At 38.5% G+C, this 14,146-nt stretch overlaps 1 protein-coding gene across 2 annotated transcripts; it reads left to right on the top strand.

Annotated features, from left to right (window-relative positions):
* The first annotated feature begins 172 nt into the window (after positions 1 to 172).
* LOC137137605 (CTD nuclear envelope phosphatase 1A) lies at positions 173 to 12,976 on the top strand. Of its 2 annotated transcripts, XM_067524070.1 has the most exons (8): positions 173 to 852; positions 3,679 to 3,745; positions 6,278 to 6,396; positions 6,488 to 6,559; positions 6,797 to 6,913; positions 7,435 to 7,546; positions 8,117 to 8,201; positions 11,732 to 12,976. In XM_067524070.1, exons 1-8 carry the CDS (start codon positions 748 to 750, stop codon positions 11,790 to 11,792), a joined length of 738 nt encoding a protein of 245 aa, XP_067380171.1. In that variant the 5' UTR covers positions 173 to 747; the 3' UTR covers positions 11,793 to 12,976. The 2 variants fall into 2 exon arrangements, with proteins under 2 accessions (XP_067380171.1, XP_067380172.1); XM_067524071.1 differs by lacking the exon at positions 6,488 to 6,559.
* Positions 12,977 to 14,146: the final 1,170 nt, after the last annotated feature.

Genomic DNA, 14,146 nt, shown 5'->3' on the forward strand with positions numbered 1-14,146 from the left:
ACGAAATAGGTGACAAAAGAGGTATTTTAAACATAACCCACTGCAGTGCAATAAAAGTTAAAGTAACATAAAATGGCAATTCTGAATATGTAGTCTTGGAGTAGTGTAGCTCCTCAGCGCGTTCACGTCTGTTTATCTTCTTACCACGTGGACGTGCTGCGCGCATCCGTAAGGTTCCTCGCGGAAGTGACGGAAAGGCGGCGATGGCGGCTCGCAGTTTCATTCCGGATTTCTACTGGACTACAAACTGATTTTAACTGGACCGGTTAGACTTCGGGAACTTTTGGACAACTGGCTCTCTTCGGGCTCCGCACAGAGTGAGATCGCGTTGAACCGGTGCCTGACAACGAGCGGCCCTGCGTTTTTTTTCCCCGGGGTTCAAGGTGGTCACCCTGTCGAGCTAGCGGTAGCTCGGCGGCTACTAGCTAACGTTAGCTGGCACACAGCTAGCTTGTCAAGAAGCTGCGTGCTAAGGTCCACCTAGAATCAGCTCTTCTTTACCACGTTTGCCTGTCACAATTAATGTGCAATTGGACTCAGTTTAATGCTATTTGTGCCGCAAGTGTGCAGAGCGAGGTACTCACACGTTTGCTTGGCCTCTAGTTAATTTGAATTGCTAGTTTGGCGGCTGTGGCTAAAGACGGATTTTGACTTATTACCAAGCAAGGTCTTCCAGCACTTACCCCCACAACTGTGGGAAAAGGCGTGCTATCAATTGAGAATTGAAGTTCAGTTACTGTGCTCATCATGCTGAAGACCCGACAGTGTTTACTTGGCATCCGCACTTTTCTTAGTGTGACGTCCAGACTATGGGGCTTCATTATGTACATCCTCAGGAAGCACCTACGAACGGTGAGAGAGGGTTTGACACATTTTACAAATCATCCTGTTTTTCCTGTGACAAATGACTTGTGTCTTTACGTTTTGTTGGCTCCTATGTGCCTAAACCTTTTATTTTCAGGTGACATTCCCCCCTAGGGATGCTCTGAGAGAGCTAGACTGCCTGTATTTTCACTTGACAATGCTGAAGTTGGCATCCGAATGCAGCTTCCGATTCGGCAGTTAGGGGGAAAGTTAAAGGAAACCCAAGTTACGTCACACAGCAAGCTTTTCTCCGTCGTCAGGCACAGTTATTTTTGTGAATGGAGGTTAGACACTCTAGAAGAACTGGCAAGGCTATCGGAAATCTATTTCCAAGTTTGTTTGCCTTAATAACTCAAATTAACTATTAATAAATTTGTAAATAGGTTTCTGATTGCGTTAACAGTAATTCTAGGATGCCTGAGGCCACAAGAACCCGCAGAAATTATGCTCTGCAACTTAACTTGGCTTACCCTTGCCTTTCACCATAGCTGCCGAACCGGACGCTGTGACTCGGATGGAAACCTCAGCCGCGTTTGCAGCTGTGCCTCATTATATGGATCTAGCATATTGGTTTTGGCAGCAAATCTGTAAATTAAGTAAACAGATCCTATTATGGGGAGCCGACTTCCACATAAGGTCAATAACATTACCATCAAACTTATGCTATATCATCTAACACAAAAATAGTTAGATGGATTTAATTTCAAATTGTACATTTATCAGTGTATAGCACACTTATAAGTTACTTTTATTGTAGCTTTTCGTTAATCTGTCTGTTTTTGTTTGATAAGATGATGAGAATGAATGTCCCATCCAACTACAGTGCAAAGTGAAACCTTCCCACAACCACATATTAAATTCAAGGAGGAGCCATCACAAGCCTGCAGGCCACCTGGAGTCACACTTAAATTCGCCCACAATAAACATGATATTTAAGGTGACAGAGGCCACCTGCTTTTATTTAGACATAAATAGGTGTTAATGGGTTTTTAATAGACATGTGTTGTAATATAAGTGGACTTCGACTCCAGCCCCATTTCAAACTAACAAAGGTTGGAGGAGTGCCCTGTTTGGTGTAATCATCTTACGGTTGGAGATTTGGGTGCAGTTTTTTTTTTTTTTTTGGTACCAACACTTGCGGGTTGTCAACTAGCCCTATTAAGTCAGGAGAGCGTACTATTCTCTGTGGCTAATTGTTACATTCTCACTCACAGTTTAGGTCTGTTGTTTACAATATGTGATTCACTGGAACAATATCATCTCAATAGCCATAATAGCTCCTTAAATTTACCAGTTCCTTCAGTAACTCCTTCTGATCTCTGGATTACCGATATTGGGACCAGGTCATGATCCCACACGTTCTGCTCAGTGTAAACAACGAGATTGTTTGTCAGTCTCTCCTGCAATATTCGGTAACAATGTGTATCTGAGTATGGAGTTGATACTGAAACAATAAGCTTATCAGCACAAACCCCCCTGATCTTAATAGCCAATAGTAAACCTGAAATGCTTAATTTATTAGTCCAAAAGGTAATTTACTAAATAATTTGTTTCTTTTGATAATCGATTAAAAAGAATGTGTATGATCCATCACTGGATTCACTTTAGCTACCAAACTTGATACGGGTGGTTGACCAAAACAAGTAGTTTGAATCAACTTGGTCTCTGGAGCCAAATCAGTTGTTTTAATTGCAACAAAAACATTAATTGATAATGAACATATTATTAGTTGCAGCTCTAATCTAGATTTCATACATTTCTAAGTGTATTCGTAGTAATTAAGTAAATTAGGCATAATCTTGTTTAAAGCTAAGAAATCTGTGGCCCAGTTTCTCCTATTGTTATAAATTGAATAAACTAAAGACTTAATTTTTAGGCTTTAATAGAGCTAAAATAATCCATTGCAGGTTCTAGCCCTAGTCTGGAGGCAAAGGACACTGTCTGATTTTGCAAGCCTGGGGTACAGATGAACACTCTTGGAGGTGTACACAGCTGAGCTATTAGAGTAAGGTCCCCTGTTGTGCCCTGCAGCTGCCACCACTAGTAGGCTTCCCCCAGAGCCTGCTCAGCCAGGCAGCCATGGGAGGGGGCACAGAGGGAGGCCCTGTCCAAAACCTGGGTACCAGGCAGCCCTGGCTCAGTCAAAATCACCTTGCAAGTCTGCCTTGCTGTGTGTGCCCCATGCTCCACTGATGCCCTCTGACAGCTGGGGGAGATATAAATAGCTGTGCGAAGAAAAGTACAGAGCCCCCAGGCAAGAGCGACACTGGAAAGGATCTGCTTTATCCTTGTGTGACCAGAGCAGAGAAAGGAGGTTGGACAGTGTGAACTGCTCAGTGGATACAAGATTTCAAAAAGGGGATTTCTGTAAAAAAAAAAAAAGCAGATTTACCAAGATTGTGTTATTTAATATTCAGAATGGGAATATTTGGGTGTTGCGAGACTTAAAGTTTTTTAAGACTATCAGGGAGATATTAGCCTTTCATCTGATTTAAATCGTCCATAAGTTTCAAATGTGATGCATTTTTAAATTGAATTATTCATTACAGCAGTTAAGATGACCTAAGCCAGTCTTGTTCTTTATGCCAAAAAACTAGTACTGGAAAAATCGCACAAGATGTTGTTGCTCTGGCATATACTTTTAAGGAGGATTGAACACTTTAGTGCAGTCTTTGTCAAAAAGGCAGTTTACATTTTTTATCCATAAGTTTAAAAATATATGTATTCGAAATTATTCACGCTGTGATTAAAGTCTTTGTAGATGGTTGGTTGTTTTAACAGGATATTGATGTCGTTTCTTTTCTTCACTTGCAGATAATCCAGTATCAGACGGTGCGATACGACACTTTGCCTCTGTCACCTATCTCCAGAAACAGACTCAGTAAGTGAATAATTCTCTTCATGCTTCAATAACTTGATATGGTAGCTGTCTAACTAAATACAGAGATGGATGGAAATGTATGGTAGTTGCTATTCTATCATAATCTAAGCTTTTACCTTGACACATTTGTTTTTTTGTTTTTTCTCCTGTGACATTATTTTTGCATGGCAAAATGAAACTATCACAATATATTTGTACGGAGGCAAGTTAAGTCGAGGTTAAACCGGTTTGCCAGGGAAGAAGTTATTGTGTAGAATAGAAAAATAAGTGGTGTCATAACAACACGCATGCATGCACACAGCTTGATCCCTTTCTCAGGACCTTCTTCACCTTCTTTACCAGCTCTTTTGATGTCAGATTTGAGGACATTTGCGTGTCTCTTCTTTGGGTTTTGCTAGTTAATAACTGGATTCAAACACCAGAATAATTTTCCTCATGAATTGTTTCAGTAACCCTGTTGTGCTACATGGGTCAGTCATTTTGTACACAATTGGCATTTTAATAGCAGATCTAAAATCAATGCTTTTGCATGTAAGGCAGCTGGACAGTGTTACATCCTTATAACTGAAAGGCAAACAAGTAGCAGGAATAGCAAGGTGATTTGTAGCCAGTATACCTAAAGTTTCTTCCGGCAACATCAAATCTTTATGTCACTTTCTATCTGTTAATTATAGATAAATAATTAAAAAGTAGGTGCCTCTAAAACCACACTACTTATCAATAGCATCCATGCTTAATATTTTATAGTTTAATGGTTTGTTAATATTTAATAAACCAGTGTAAAATACCAATGATGTAGTACCAATATAGTATATTTCAAATGTTACTTGACAAATATTAGAAATGCAAATAAAGACTGGCTAATTTGTCTATAGTGGATGTAAACAGAGACATATTTAAGTGAGACACTCAATTATTGTAGCCAGTAAATGTAGGAACCCACTACCACAGTGGCATGATGATAGCAAAAGAAGTTTACTGCCCTGTTACTAACAATGAGAAGGGGTGTTTGTGGTGTGTAAGTGAAGAATAAACGCAAATATTACAGGCATCTCTTAAATGCTGCATGGACTGGTGTCTGTGCTCTCAATGAGCTTCCCTTGTGTCTGTAGGGAGCTCATTCAAAAGCACACTCTTGACTTTAGAGGAAGGATTGTATTTCATTTCCACTTCACCCGACTCTCTAAACTCACTTCAGTGACCTGAACCGGAGTCACCAGTATGTGAGTGATTTCTTTATATTCATTCAGCTGTAAATAGCTGCTTCGTCTGCTGGCATTGAAAACACTGTAGACAAAATTAAAGTAAATGAATGAACAGTTGTCGCTTACGTTGGAGGATTTATAAAAGGGGATTATTTAATAGGCGCAATAAACCGGAGGTATGATTGATGTGTTGAATAGTTTTTAAACAGACTTTATGTGCATGAATCACAGTAGTGCAGCAGGATTTATGGAAAAATCATAATATATAAAGATGCATCCTTGTATTTAACATAATTGACTTTGAAGTTCAACTAAAAATAACACTTAGATTACAACTTAAAACTTTTTTAATATTGTTTTCGCACCAGAACATTCTAGGAGTGGAAACACTATTTGTACAATGCAGACACACACAATCTCTAAATAATTACTGTGATCTTTCAGTACAGAGCATATTCTTGCACTGTGATTTCTAAATGCCCTGGGGGAAAAGCTGCATATTAATTTCTCATTAATACAGTTAGTATAAGCTTGTCCTGGTTTCCAAATAAAGTCCCAGTTCTCAGAAAGGGTTGAAACTCTTTCACGTGTTCTTTGAAGTTTATTTTGTCAGTACATAAGCATTTAACAGCCCATAATGACAGAGTGAAAATGTGTTCTTAGCAATTTATTAAAAATCAAAAAACATTTTCACCTTCACAAAAATATTCTCACTCTGCTCTTACTCCATATTGTGTGCAGGTGCATCTATTTTCTCAGATCCATTTTCTTTAAATTTGTCTCGAGCTTTAGGGGACACCTCCACAATAATATTTTGTGCTGAGACACAGATCAGGACAAAATAAAAACATTTTTAAAGCTTTGAATCTTTTTAGGACCTCAGTGAGCCGAATGAAAGTAGGGTGAAAGCAGCCAAATACAGAAGAGTCCTTAAAGAATACATGCTCCACAGTGCATGAGACCTGAGACTCTGGTGATGGTTCACCTTTCAGCACAACAATGACACAAAGCATACAGCCAAGACAACATTGCAGTGGCTTCAGGACAAGTCTCTGACTGTTCTTGCATGGTCCAGCAAAAGTCCAAACTTAAAGCCGACCAAACATGTATGGAGAGACCTAAAGAATTCAGTTAAGACATTTCCCATCCCGTCAGATAGAGTTTGACAGGACTATGAAAAATAGAAATATGTGTAAAACAATGAATGGGTCAAGTTTCGCAGTAAAAATGTTAATATGGTGAACATACTATATTAACCTAATTTCTCCCAATGACTTTGTTTCTTGTGTGTATGAAATAGTAACCATTGTTTCTGATTGTAATTCAGATGCAGTAAAGAGGAAGATTCTGGTTCTGGACCTGGACGAGACGCTAATACACTCTCACCATGATGGGGTCCTCAGACCCACAGTGAGACCTGGCACGCCACCAGATTTCATCCTCAAAGTATGAGCAGAGATGTTTATTTATGTTTTAACACATCTGCATTCAAGCATAACTATTATATTGATGGACTGGGTTCCTCTTTATTCTGCAGGTTGTCATTGATAAGCACCCAGTCAGATTCTTTGTACATAAAAGGCCACATGTTGACTTCTTTTTAGAAGTGGTGAGTGTCATTATGTGATCAGTGTTTCTGTCAGTGTGTTTGAATTTTCACGATGGGCAACATTAAAGTGCACTATAAGCATGTCCTAGGTCATCTTTTGTCCTGTTTATCATGTTTTTCATCACTCACTATTATACTGCACTCTCCCAATGTCATAAAAGTATTTGTATTAGACTCAGATGATTTGTGACTCATGAAGCACTGACTTCATAACTTGTGTCCTCTGTGTGTACACAGGTGAGCCAGTGGTATGAGCTGGTGGTGTTCACAGCAAGTATGGAGATTTATGGCTCAGCAGTCACAGACAAGCTGGATAACAACAGGAACATCCTAAAACGCAGATACTACAGACAAGTACTGCTCCAAACTATATTTACAGTGATCATCCACAACATTAGTACTAGTGGTGTTAATAATGTCATGGAGGACAAAGGTCAGCATGGCCACTCAAAGCAGTCTGTGGTTACACAGCCCTATACACAGCAAAATGTGATGCACTGTGTGCAGAGTTCGTAAAAATGCACAAACTCAATATTCAAGTACCACTTCTTTCCTTTCACTCATGAAAATGTATGAAACAGATTATCTGCATTTAATTTAAATTAAAAAATGAAAAGTACTCTAGTAAGAAAGCAATGTATTTTGAATAATACCGATTAGGGCAATTATGGAATAACATGTAGAGTCAGAATCTTTTTTTTTTTTTTTTTTTTTAATTGAAAACCTTGTAATATTTAAAAAATCTGGCTGATTGGTGAATACTGATTGTTTTAAAGCTGACATTCATTAGTTTTTTCTGTAAATTGCCCTTTAAAGTTTGTTAATTCTCCCTGCTTTTCGATATCATTGGCATATGTTTTTGTGTCTTTTGACAGCACTGTACATTGGATCTAGGTAGTTATATTAAAGACCTGTCCGTAGTACACGACGACCTGTCCAGTATTGTCATCCTTGACAACTCACCTGGTGCTTATCGTAGCCATCCAGGTAAGACTCAGATCTTTCTGGAATCACTTTTTCTCTCTGGCCTTTATCGTTTAACACTTGTTGTGCAAGGAACTTGTAGGTTGGAATAGTGTGTGTGTGTGTGTGTGTGTGTAGAGAGAGCGAGATCCTCTGCCACTCAAAATATGTTTTTATTCAATTTTACTTACTACTGGCCTGTGTTTTCTGGTCTAGTGTATGTGAGTTGTACTTTTATTATTAAGAGGATGAATGTGTTTAAATCTCTTTTGGAATGCTACTCATTCTTATTTTGATCACACATTTAAAATCAGAATTAGTGATGATTATCAGCAATCCATCTAAAATGTAATAATGTGGTAACAGATTATGGTGTATATTTAATCTTTAAATAACAACATTAAGTGCAGAATCATCTTAAACAAACCAACCATTTCAAAGAACAGGATATATAATGGATTTTATTGTCCATCATTTGACAGTACACTAAGTGTGCAGCTTTTCTAACATTCAGTAAACTCTAGCAGGGGAACATAACATCCACACCATGTCTATTTCTCTGACAAGACTGACCAGTTCTTTTCTGCTTTCCAGACAATGCAATACCCATCAAGTCCTGGTTCAGTGACCCTAGTGACACAGCACTCCTTAACCTGCTGCCTATGCTGGATGCACTAAGGTAAAATTCAATTCAATTCAATTCAACTTTATTTATATAGCGCCAATTTACAACAAAGTCATCTCAAGGCACTTTACAGAATAAAGTCCAGACTACACAAGTATGTAGAAGCAACCCAACAAATCCCCCTTGAGCAAGCCCTAGGCAACAGTGGAGAGGAAAAACTCCCTTTAATGGGAGAAACCTCCAGCAGAACCAGGCTCAGGGTGGGTGGCCATCTGCCTTGACCGGTTGGGGTGAGTGGAAAGTGGAGAAAGAAAAGAAAAGAAAAGAAAAGAAAAGAGCAACGAAAAGCAACAACAAAAAGCAACAACAAAACAACAAGAAAAGCAACAACAAAACAACAAAAAAGCAACAACAAAACAACAAAAAAGCAACAACAAAGCATCGTGCAGGTTGTAGGATATAGAATTAATGGTATACAGTAGTGACAAGTAAATGTATAGAGAAAAGCTAGTTCAGGTTGAGTGAGCAGTTTAACTATAAGCTTTATCAAAAAGGAAGGTTTTAAGCCTAGTCTTAAAAGTAGAGAGGGTGTCTGCTCCCCGAATTTGGATTGGAAGCTGGTTCCACAGGAGAGGAGCTTGATAGCTAAAGGCTCTGCCTCCCATTCTACTTTTGCAAACTCTGGGAACCACAAGTAGGCCTGTATTTTGGGATCGAAGTGGTCTAATCGGGCGATACAGAACTATGAGATCTTTTAAATATGATGGAGCTTGACCATTAAGAGCTTTGTATGTAAGGAGGAGGGTTTTGAACTCTATTCTAGATTTTATGGGAAGCCAATGAAGAGAAGCTAGTGAAGGTGAAATATGATCTCTCTTTCCTAATCCAGTCAGCACTCTTGCTGCAGCATTTTGGATTAATTGAAGGCTTTTTAGGGAGTTATTAGGACACCCCAGAAGTAGGGAATTACAGTAGTCCAACCTAGAAGTAACAAATGCATGGACCAGTTTTTCGGCATCACTTTGAGACAGGATGCTTCTAATTTTAGCAATGTTCCGTAGGTGGAAGAAGGCTGTTCTAGAGATTTGTCTTATATGTGACGTAAATGCCAAATCCTGGTCAAAAATAACTCCAAGGTTCCTCACCGCAGTACTGGAGGCCAAAGTTATGTCATCTAAAGTAACTATATTGTTATACGGCATATTTCTCATGTTTTTAGGCCCAAAGAGGATGATTTCAGTTTTGTCTGAATTTAGAAGTAGGAAATTGTAGGACATCCAGGTCTTTATGTCTTTTAGACATGCTTCAAGTTTGACTAATTGGTTAGTATCTTCTGGTTTCACAGATAAATAGAGCTGGGTATCATCTGCATAGCAGTGGAAGTTTATGGAATGTTTCCTAATAATTTTGCCTAAAGGTGACATGTACAGATTAAAAAGTATTGGTCCTAACACAGAGCCCTGTGGAACTCCATAGCTAACTTTGGTGCATAAAGAAGAGTCATCATTAACATGAACAAGTTGGAATCTGTCTGACAGATAAGATTTAAACCAATGTAATGTGGTTCCTTTAATCCCAAATCCATGTTCTAGTCTCTGTAATAAAATGTTGTGGTCAATGGTGTCAAATGCGGCACTAAGGTCTAGTAAGACGAGTACGGACACAAGTCCGTTATCTGAAGCGAGGAGAAGATCATTGGAGACTTTTACCAGTGCTGTTTCTGTACTGTGATGAGCTCTATATCCTGACTGAAAGTCTTCATACAAATTATTCCTGTAAAGGTGATCACATAATTGTTTTGCAACTACTTTTTCCAGGATTTTAGAGATAAACGGGAGATTTGATATTGGTCTATAGTTGGCTAAATCACCTGGATCAAGACAGGGTTTTTTAAGTAATGGTTTGATTACAGCAACTTTATAAGCCTTTGGTACATAGCCAGTTTCTAAAGATAGGTTGATCAAATCTAATATGAAAGTGTCTATTAAAGGTAGAACATCTTTAAGCAATTTGGTTGGAACAGGGTCTAAAAGACATGTTGTTAGTTTTGAGGAGGCGATAGTTGAACTTAGCTCAGTGAGATCTATGGGTGAAAAACAGTCTAAGATGGATTGGGGCCTTATTGAGGATTCTAGAGCTGTTGTACATGAAGATCTATCTGTAATATTTGTAGGGAGGATCTGGTGAATCTTTTCCCTAATGGCTGCAATTTTATCAGTAAAGAAAGTCATAAAGTCATTGCTGCTCAAAGTTAAGGGTATACTAGGCTCAACAGAACTATGGCTCTAAAGGCACAATAAAATTGACATGAAAGTAAATAGAGAATGCAAACATTGACTCATGGCTTTATCAACTGTTTCAAATGCCTACAGCCTGAATGCAAATGGTCTAAAGAGGTGTACAGTACAGCAATGGCTTCAACTACCATTGCTTACCTGTGACATTTTCACTGACGTGAAAAACAGAAAAGTCATTGCATTTTTACATTTTCCATTCATATGGCCATTTGGGGGCCTGATGATGATAATATACAAAGATGAACAGGGGGGAAAGCAAGCTTGGCTTTGTCTTAGTTTAAATGTGTAAAATACACATGTTCCCTGACCACATTTATATACACCTTAGTATCCTGTTTAAAGTCTGCTTTCTCAATGTTAATATAAATAAGTCCCTGGTTACAAAGTAAATATGGTTTTACTCATATAGATGTTTCTTGGAAAATGTAGGATTCTCTGCTGTGTGTGTGTGTGTTTGTATACTGCCTGGATAAATGGATCATGAAGTAATGCCTCTTCATAATTAACCCATTCTCCCAGTTTCCTTGAGTTACCAAGCTGCCAACACACTGATTATTACTGAAATGCTGTAATTTATTTAAAGGACTTCTTCGCTGATTTTGAAATTGCTTCTTTTGGCTCCACTTTGGGTAGTACATGTACAGAAAGGCCTATAAACTTCCCTTTGACTTTCCGTTATCAAAATATTAGCCGAGAAACAACTCCAGATGACAATTCTTGAAAGCAACCATAGCAATATTTTATAGTGTCATCAGAGGGAAGGTTAACAGCATGAATGTACATTTACACACTAAACTAGAGCCATGGAAAGCAGGTTGAAAATTGGTGTAGTTGCCCTTTAATCTATCCAAAAAAAAAAGTGTAAAAGAAATTCATAGACAAATGTAAAAACAGCAGGTTGTAGTTTTATAGGGAGGTAAATGGTGAAAGTCTTTCTCAATGAACACCAGTGAGGTACAGTCTGTTCATCCAGCATCACAAATTGTTGCGAGTTTAGTTGTTGTTTACAATGCAAATTTTTGGATATGTATATTCATGTTTATGTGGGTTAAGAAAAAGAGATTACGTGTATTAATATCCAATACATTTCACTGTAGAGGGAGCCAAACTAGCTCTTTCTACCCATTTCACTTTATGTTAAGCCGAGCTAAACATGAGATTCTAGATCATGATATAAACCTTCTCAATTCAATCTCAGAAAGAAATGTAATTTCCTAAAATGTTAAAGAGTCTTAAGATGGCAGAACACACAGTTTAACACCGTTCGACTGCGCTTCCCTCTCTTAGGTTCACCGTTGATGTCCGCTCCGTCCTAAGTCGAAACCTCCACCAGCACCGGCTCTGGTGATTGGCTGAATTAGAAGGGGAAAGGTTTGTTGACCAGCCTCTTCCTCTCTGCCGGCATCCATCCTGCACTCCGTTCCCACACAAGACGACCCACCAGCCCTTCCTTAGCCTCTCAGAAACAACCTGAGGAGACGAGGGTTGGGGTGACCGCCTATCATGGGATGAACAGTATGGGATCACCAGAGCCCACAAACTACTGGGGAGACAGGGGAGCCAGCTTTTTTTTTTTTTCTTATTGATTCTTTAAATGTATTTTTTCCAAAACAATTGGAGCCTCTCTGCCTTATTGCTCCAGATACTGACTGTGTGGATATGGGGGTGAGCTTGTGTACGTGAGTCGAAGTATGCTTGCTGTTTAGTCCTTTTTTTAGACTTTTTTGAAGATTAAGAGGGGGAAATAAAGGAGAACAGCTAAGTACCAGAGACAATTCTACAGTCGTATTTCTTCTTCTACATCTTCACCAGACATTGCACCTCACTAGACAACCCATCGGTTTACCGTCTTGACCTCTTGGAGCAAATGGGTTGTGAGAAATGGGAAAATGCCCCGTTTTTAGACCAACTCATAGCCTAACAGATTTATTACTGAGGTACGTTTTTTTTCCATACCCCACAAGAATGGATCAACCTATATGATGTGATTATGTTGATGGGCACCTGATTGCAACACCACCCACCATCTTTTGGACATTTTTTTTTTTCCCCCTTCAGCTGTAACGATCACCCTTTTTTCAAACCTCCTTATGGAACTCCGTGATAAAGACTGAAAGGTTGTGAGGAAAAAAAAGATTGGCTTATTATAACATGCGGACTACCTTGGCACCTGTCCATATCTGATTTTCTTTATTACAGTAAGAGTTGATAATGATAGGATGTTCTGCATAGGATGTCATTTCATTCTCCCCCCTTTATCATTTGATGCCATCCTGATTTCATATAATAGGAATTGCACTTATTTTCCCCTTCTGTTTTTGTTGCAGCTACTTAAGAATTTAATTCAAATTTGCAGCCTTCCCCTTTAAGTTTTTACCTCTCACCCCCCTTAATTTTATGGGTTCTACTACCAGACCCTCCATCTTCAAATGCCTTCTGAGCGATGTCAGTCCTGTCAAAGCTCACAGCGGCTTCTTATTTGCTCTGTCTCCAGGTCTGTGTTGCTAATAAAACACTTGTCAGTATCGACCAGTTACTATCCAGCTTGTTTTCTTTTAGTGCAATTCATCCAGCAGAGTGTGTTTACATATTTGAGCCTTAACATTTTGCAATTTGTCAACAGAATAACTTCTGCTGCCATCATGTGGTGTAACATGAATCTGCATTGTTCCCTCAGTATTACTGTTCTGCATTATTTTGGAGAAGTTATGTCCTCCTCACAAATGTAATGTCATGGGTTGCTGTGTTCAGCCTTAAGCTTAATGCACTGTGTCTGATTGGACACTAAAGGGTTGTGTCTTGTGTGTATAGTACATTTTATTACTCTCCAATGGGAAATTAGCAATGTTGTAATTTATACCTTTTTACTAAATGTAGACAGATGTCACTGTGCAACTCTCTTTTTTTTTTTTTTTTTTTTAAATCAATATCTGATTCACAAAACAATCAAGGTCCATTTACTAGCTGATCATACGTGTATTTTTAATATATTTTTCATATATCTATTTATATAGATATATATAGAATGGCTCTAATTTGATCAGAGTACTCACATTTAAGTTGTGCACTTGCAAAGTGATGGCCATCAGTAGACAAATGGGTATGTATCAACGATTGTGTCATAGTTTTAGCATTTAAACCAGTTTATACATTTATTATTTTAGTGAAGGGGGAACACCTCTACCTCTTTATAACTCTACTAATGTTGCTCACAGACAGCATTGCAGCATTGGCAGCAGTACATAGATATTCACTGCTAAAAGATTCTGAGCAATGCTCGCCCTTCTAAACAATTGGAGAAAGGCAAACTCTACGCATCACATACTGATGTGAAAGGATACCTTGTGTGTATGAGACACCACAGACTTTGACACTGTCAGTATTTGATGCTGTGGGTAGTTTAATTTTGAGTCTCCTGCTAAAAGTCTCAAATTTGTATATCGTAGCATTAAGTATAGCTGAAAGCTACACTCGGTAGATGCATAAGTTTAATTTAAAGTCACTACTCTTGTGAAAGCATCAAACATCCACTTTGATAAATCACCTTCTCTGTTAGATTGGTTGGCGCCTCTTTGAAAGGGGACTTCAAGGAAAACACCTTTCTTTTGCATCTAAAGATCATTACTCTAATAACAACATGAGGATTAACTGTTTTTCCATACACATATAGAAAATGGCTGTTGAATAAATTCTTTTTAGTCA

This window comes from Channa argus, chromosome 12 (genome assembly GCF_033026475.1).
Source record: "Channa argus isolate prfri chromosome 12, Channa argus male v1.0, whole genome shotgun sequence".
NCBI classification, from domain to species: Eukaryota; Metazoa; Chordata; class Actinopteri; order Anabantiformes; family Channidae; genus Channa; species Channa argus.